Genomic DNA, 6,455 nt, shown 5'->3' with positions numbered 1-6,455 from the left:
TTCAAACGCTTAAGCTTGTTCGAGAAAACTCGAATGAACATCCAAACTTGAAAGATCTTAATGTGATAACACCTTACTTTGTTAGATATAACTGTAAACATTGATCATAAAAGAAAAATAGAGATTTTACAGTTTAATTCATGTTAGTCTCTCTTTGGTATGTTTAATAAAGAAAAAAGGAAAGCATTCAATGGCTTCCAATATTGTTGTAATACTTGTTGCCTTAGTTGTTTCAACTATTCAAGAAGATGGGTATGCTTCTTCTTATTTATGTTTTGTTTATTTGAATTCAAATCCTTACTTGTTCAATAAACAAACAGCTAGCTCATTGGGTGAGCAACCAAGCATTGAATTGATTGATCAAATCTACTGTAGCTACGTGCTTATGGTAATCGTGATCTTGAATAGTTTCTTTCATGGGGTTTGTCCAATTCGATCCTTCCCATCGTTCTGGGTATTTCTGAAGATCTGTTCTTAAAACCCATGTCTAATCGCCATCGCTAATGAATGAATCTACTTTTTTTTGTAATGGGGGGTTTCACGTGATTTGGTTTCTTAATCAAACCATGCAACTTCTGTTCATTTGTGTGCTGCAGATTTTTCTGTTTAAATGCTTGCAATGGCTGAAGGTTTATTTAGTTTGAGTTTGTGGGAAGGTTTTTGGGTAATTCTTCAATGGAGGGCAGAGATTTGGAGACACCTGAAGGGATTATTAAGGATTTGGCGAAAAGGGTGGAGATGAAAGCTCCAAATGAAGCTTTTCCTTCTATGTGGAGCTTCATTCGTAATCTACCTTCATTCACTCTGCTTTTTCTTCTCGGCATTACCAAAGGTCAAACTTTGCCTTTCTTTTCAACTCTTCCACATTTTATATGTATTTTGGTTTTATTCATTTCGGGTCAAACAAGAACAAGAACAAAAACCAAACCAAACCAATCAATTTTATAAAGAAAAAAAAAACCAATGGGTTGGTTTTATTTGGATCGGTTATTGTTTGGTTCTCGGTTTTTTACATTCTTTTCCAAAATTTTATTTTTGTTTGGTAGTTTTTTGCCACTTTTCTAAATAAATAGCATTCACACTCCATAACAAATGCTTCTTTTTTTTTTTTTCTAAAGAAATTACATAGACCACAATGATTAAAATACTAATCTGTAATGATAATGAGTTAACTTTCAAGGGTTGATAAATATATATACCGTTGGTTTGATTCGGTTTGTTCATAAAAGCCTAACCCGAATCAATATTTTCTTTGGTTTTCTTCAAATACAAACCAATACGTCCAATTTCGATTTGGTTTTCAGTTTTTCGGTTTTTTGTTGTTTGCCTTATTGTATAAGTAAAAGTATCTTAATTGTAATGGTATTGGGTAGTGGGTCTCACGTGATTTTCAAACACAATAGAGTCTAATTGATCACTCTTTTGCTCATCAATCATACTACATTCTTTGATTACAGATTTGGAAGTGAAGTCCACAGTTCATTAGGATTACGAAACACGAGTAAACAACAATAAACATAGTCAAATAGGGTTCAATTGTCATATTACCATTGATTTATTACGTTTCTCCTAGAATAAACATGTTCAAACCCTTTAACCTTGTCGGTTGTCACTCTGATCGGTAATGCCTCAATAATAATTTCAGGAATGATTTTCAGTCCATTGACAAGCCTAATCATGACAATGGCAAATTCTACTTTGATAGCCTTTCTTTGGCCTATCCAAACTTTTTGGACATATTACTGCATTCTAAGGTGTTGTCTATAAACCTTTGCTTTCCATTTCCGTTGTCCAAATGGATTGTGTGAAGTAGTCATCTTTCTTATATTACATGCCCCTTATTTGCAGATCAGAAGTTCTTGGTTGGGGTCTTAAACTCGTTTTATGTCTTTGTGTACTGCCTGTTCTACTGCTTTTATGGCCTGAATTTGCCGCTCTCGGAAGCACTATAGGTGGAGCTATTTATGGCTTTCTTTCTCCAATAATGGCTACGTTTGATGCTGCTCGAGAAGACAAGCCAGATAAAGTATTCCACTGTATGTATGTATGTATTTCCAATTCGAACTCGATTATATTTACGGTATTCCTTCGTGTTTTCTCTGTTACCTTTGGGTATAATTTGATTTCTCATGTATGATGAATTTCAGGATGGAACTTGGGATACCATAAAAGGATCCTTTTTGGTTATTGGGGATTTTCGTGATGTTTGTTTACATTCTTACTTCTCTACTATGGAGGAACTACTACAAAAGGGAAACTTGGATGGAGGATACTATGATATCAGGTTTATTATTGTCATTTTGTAACTGATTAAGCTTATTGATTCATCAGGAACAAAGCAATATAGATTTGATTTGAATATCAAATGAACCGTTTTGGTTACAAAATACTTGTCATAAAGCTAGTATATACTTTTGATTATCTCAGCTAGTTCCAAAAGATTGACGCAAACAGTACTGCTTATTCAGTGTTAAGGCTTTCCAAAAGACAGTTCATTACTTCTTGGATTAAATGCCATATTCTTCTCAAAAAAGTGACAAGCATCCATCACTTAACTTTTTTGTTAGTTTCTTGCAGATTACTTGACTTCCTTGGTGGTTCTATAATTGGAATCCTTGGATCTGTTGTTGATACACCAGTCATCTTACTCATTGCTCTGTATAAATGCCCTTTTATGCTGTTCAAGGGTTGGTGTCGTTTATTCCACGATCTTGTCGGTCGAAAAGGCCCATTCTCCGAGACGATATGTGTTCCATTTGCTGGGCTTGCTATTTTACTCTGGCCATTAGCTGTTGTGGGTGCACTTGTTGGCTCTATTATATCTAGCATTTTTCTTGGTGCTTATGCAGGAGTCATCGTTTATCAGGTTGGCTACATTTTCTCTTATTTTCAAGTCGATCGTTCCTTCTTTCAAATTCAACATATCTCTATCTAATATCCATTTCTAAACACTGTTATTCAATCGGGTAATCTTAGTTTGGTATTAACTGATAAGCTCAAAAGTTTCCTTTTACAGTGAAGTTGGTTCTAAGAATCTTCCCTCTTCAGCTCTTGTGTGATATACTGAACAAACATGATTTGTTCATAATAACATATGATTCAATCAACTTGGCTAGATCTCAAATATACATCTTTGGATGTTACGAAACCAACAAATAAAGAAAAGTGTAAACAGTAAAGAATCAATTCTTCCGTGGCTTACTAATAGTATGTTAACAACCTTCAGATTGAAGTTGAACTGTTTTATTAGAGGGAATCTTCAGCATGTAAAATGGTGGTACCTCTAGGAAGGGTTAATATAACTCACTTCTGTAAACCCTAGGCAAAATCGTAAACAATATATATATTTTAAATACGTGACTAACTTCATTTTCGTCTCTTAATTTTAATATAACCCTTAATCTTAGTTGTTAAAAGACTTGATAACAGATTTAGGACATTCTAACACTAGATATACCAATCATAAAACTTTTGAATGTGGATTGCAGGAATCCTCTTTTTGGTTGGGGCTTTGCTATATTTTGGCATCCATTTCCATTTATGATGACTACAGCAATGATGTCTTAGACATGGCCAATGGCTCCTGTTTTCCTAGGTATTTTCCCTACCCTCAGAAAACCTCTCTTTTAACTGCATAAGTGAGCCTTGACATAACACTTTTTCCCTCATATTTCAGACCCATTTATCGAAAGAAGGATATGCAGTCACAAGCTAAACCAGAAGAATCTCAATCTGTTAGAAGTTGTCCTTCTCTTACAGATTTGGTCAAGACTCTCATTCTTGAGCTAAAACCTCTGGAGGTAATTTGTGTTCATAATGAACAATGTATTCCTTTACTTCAAGTTTCAAAGTTGAATGAAAATTTTGGAATCTGCTCTTTTTCGGTATAGCTTCTCGATCGTCTTTTTAAGGAGTGTAAACGGCAAGGGGAAATTGTTGTGTCCAATGGATTAATAACACTTGAAGATATTGAGCATGCCAAATCCAATAATGATATCACAGTCATTAGCATTGGCTTGCCTGCTTACTGCATTCTTCAAACGATCCTTCGTTCGGCAAAAGCTGATTCAGCTGGATTACTTCTGAGTAAGTTTCATTTCCTTCTGGTTGGTGACTTTGAGCATATAAGAACTTTCAAATTCATTCAGATTTCAATTGATATAGATGACAATGTTACGGAGATTACTACCGCAAACCGACCACAAGATGTATTCTTTGATTGGTTTCTAAGTCCTCTTCTGATCATCAAGGAGCAAATCAAAGCAATAAATCTCTCAGAGGAAGAAGAGGACTACCTCTCTAGGCTAGTCTTGTTGGGTGATGATCCCGTTAGAATGAAGAATTCAAATATAAACTTGCCACCAGAATCTAAATGCAAGTGTGCCGAACTCGAGGCATTGGCTCGAAGGTAAGTACTTAGAAAAACTTAGTTTATCCTTTAACGAATTCTGGTAATTTTCCAACACATCCATAAATGGTTTTCTTGTGTCTACCATGAAGGCTTCGAGGGATCACCAGATCAATATCAAAGTTCCCAACGTTCAAACGACGGTTTGGCAGTCTTGTGGAGGCAGTGTTTGAAGATATCATGAAGAAAAATGATGGAAGCAGAACAAGTAGACATAAAATTTCCAAATCAGAGAGTGCTATTGGGAGGTTTCTAAAGCAGATATCTTTAAAAAATAAAACTGGAAATGATGAAACTGATGAAGAACAAAATGTAGTAGTTGAAAGAGATGTGGAAAGCAAGTTAACATAGCTCTTTCTTTGGTTGTAATCTTTTTAGTTTCTCTTTATCATTTAAGTGTTGTCTGTTGAAAATTCAAACTCTGTTCTAGAAAGATTGATAGGTGGAATCGTATTATATAACTATATTAAGAAAACAGGTAGCCTTAAATGCTTCATAGTGACATGGTTGATTCCCCTAGGAAGTAGCCTTGAATGCTTCATAGTGACATGGTTGATTCCCTTAGGAAGTTGCAAACACTTTAAATTTCACTAATTTTTACGCTCATTCTATTTTCATCGACATATTATTTGGAAAAAAAAAAAGAAACGAAAAATGAAAAAAGTGGTCGTCGGACTGGGAACATCCGACTGTGTAATGATAGGCCACCGAGAACCGGCTTGTAATCCTTACACCGATGAGAGTGGGTGGTTACGCTGCTCTGTGAACCAGCCTAACGCGGTGCCCACCAATCTTTAGGAGCAATGGACTCTCGGCCTACGTCGAGAGCCCAAGGCCCAACTCCCAACTTGTAACGGGCAAGCCGGAGGTCGCCTCGGTCAAACCCTACACGGTGGAACGAAACAACCTTCAACCACTTCAATGCCCCCATTTGGGTTACAAGCTCACACGACCGAGCTCGGCGATCGCAGTACGTACACGTAGAGATTATAAAAAAGACGCTCAATGACAATTTTATCAATGTGGGATAATACTCCAATCAAATACTAATAAATGAAAATTGAGAAGAATTACACTTTTTTCTTCCCACGATCCAAACAGAATAAGAAAACAATAATTCATTCTCCATTCCCTAAATTGTAGGTCTGAACGTGCAACCAAAGCCATGAATGAACAAAAAAAAAATCAACCGCCCATTATTCAAACTCCTTTCAACTTCCATTTACACCACTATAAATTTCTCCCCAAATTTATTAATCATTCACTTTGCCTTCTTCAATGCACTTCACTACAATGGCTTTCAGTTCCTTCCTTACTCTCTTCCTTTTCACCACCTCCCTCTCCACAGTCGTTTCTTTTGAATTCCAAGTGGGTGGCCTTAAAGGCTGGGTAGTTCCTCCAGCTAATGACAGTAAAATCTACAATGATTGGGCCTCCGAAAACAGATTCAAAGCTGATGATGCCGTCCGTAAGTAGCGTTCATCTTAAAAATAAATTGATTTCCGTTTCTTCTCATTGGCATTGTGTCTGTGTTTTGTTTTTGAAACAAGGTTTCCGGTACAAGAAGGATTCTGTGATGGAGGTGACGAAAGACGAGTACAAAAGATGTAACTCCACGCAGCCGAGCTTCTTTTCCAACACTGGAAATACCGTCTTCCAATTCAGCCGATCGGGAACTTTTTACTTCATCAGTGGCGCTAATGGACATTGTGAGAAAGGGCAGAGGATGATCGTGAAGGTGATGGCGGATGATGAATCCTCCGAGAAATCATCAGCTGTGAGGACTCCAACTTCTTGGCTTGGGTTTATGAAATTGGTCTCTGCTTCGTTGGCTCTGTCCATTCTGTTTTAGGATTTCTTTGTTCGTCATCTTCAAGATTTCGTTTGGGTTTATTTTTTTTATAGACAGTTGTTGAAAATTTAAACTTAATTTCCATTTTATTTATTTTTGCTTCTTTTTCTTCTCCCTCTATTTAATTTATTTGGAATTCATATTTTTTTCCCAAATCTTTTTAATTTAAATTACTTTAGAGAAAAATTAGTGAAT

The 6,455-nt window shown here is 36.1% G+C and overlaps 2 protein-coding genes across 2 annotated transcripts; both read left to right on the top strand.

Annotated features, from left to right (window-relative positions):
- The first annotated feature begins 523 nt into the window (after positions 1–523).
- LOC101214807 (uncharacterized membrane protein At3g27390) lies at positions 524–4,910 on the top strand. The gene is made up of 10 exons (XM_004142793.3): positions 524–832; positions 1,646–1,754; positions 1,849–2,044; positions 2,148–2,284; positions 2,578–2,866; positions 3,489–3,595; positions 3,677–3,800; positions 3,891–4,086; positions 4,165–4,408; positions 4,501–4,910. Exons 1-10 carry the CDS (start codon positions 676–678, stop codon positions 4,757–4,759), a joined length of 1,818 nt encoding a protein of 605 aa, XP_004142841.1. The 5' UTR covers positions 524–675; the 3' UTR covers positions 4,760–4,910.
- Positions 4,911–5,444: 534 nt separating this feature from the next.
- Positions 5,445–6,362, top strand: LOC101214562 (early nodulin-like protein 1). Its single transcript, XM_004142792.3, has 2 exons — positions 5,445–5,876; positions 5,959–6,362. Exons 1-2 carry the CDS (start codon positions 5,687–5,689, stop codon positions 6,258–6,260), a joined length of 492 nt encoding a protein of 163 aa, XP_004142840.2. The 5' UTR covers positions 5,445–5,686; the 3' UTR covers positions 6,261–6,362.
- Positions 6,363–6,455: the final 93 nt, after the last annotated feature.

Source organism: Cucumis sativus, chromosome 5 (assembly GCF_000004075.3).
Source record: "Cucumis sativus cultivar 9930 chromosome 5, Cucumber_9930_V3, whole genome shotgun sequence".
NCBI lineage: Eukaryota > Viridiplantae > Streptophyta > Magnoliopsida > Cucurbitales > Cucurbitaceae > Cucumis > Cucumis sativus.
The sequence above is the reverse complement of the archived record's forward strand: the minus strand, read 5'-3'. Positions and strand labels throughout refer to the sequence as shown.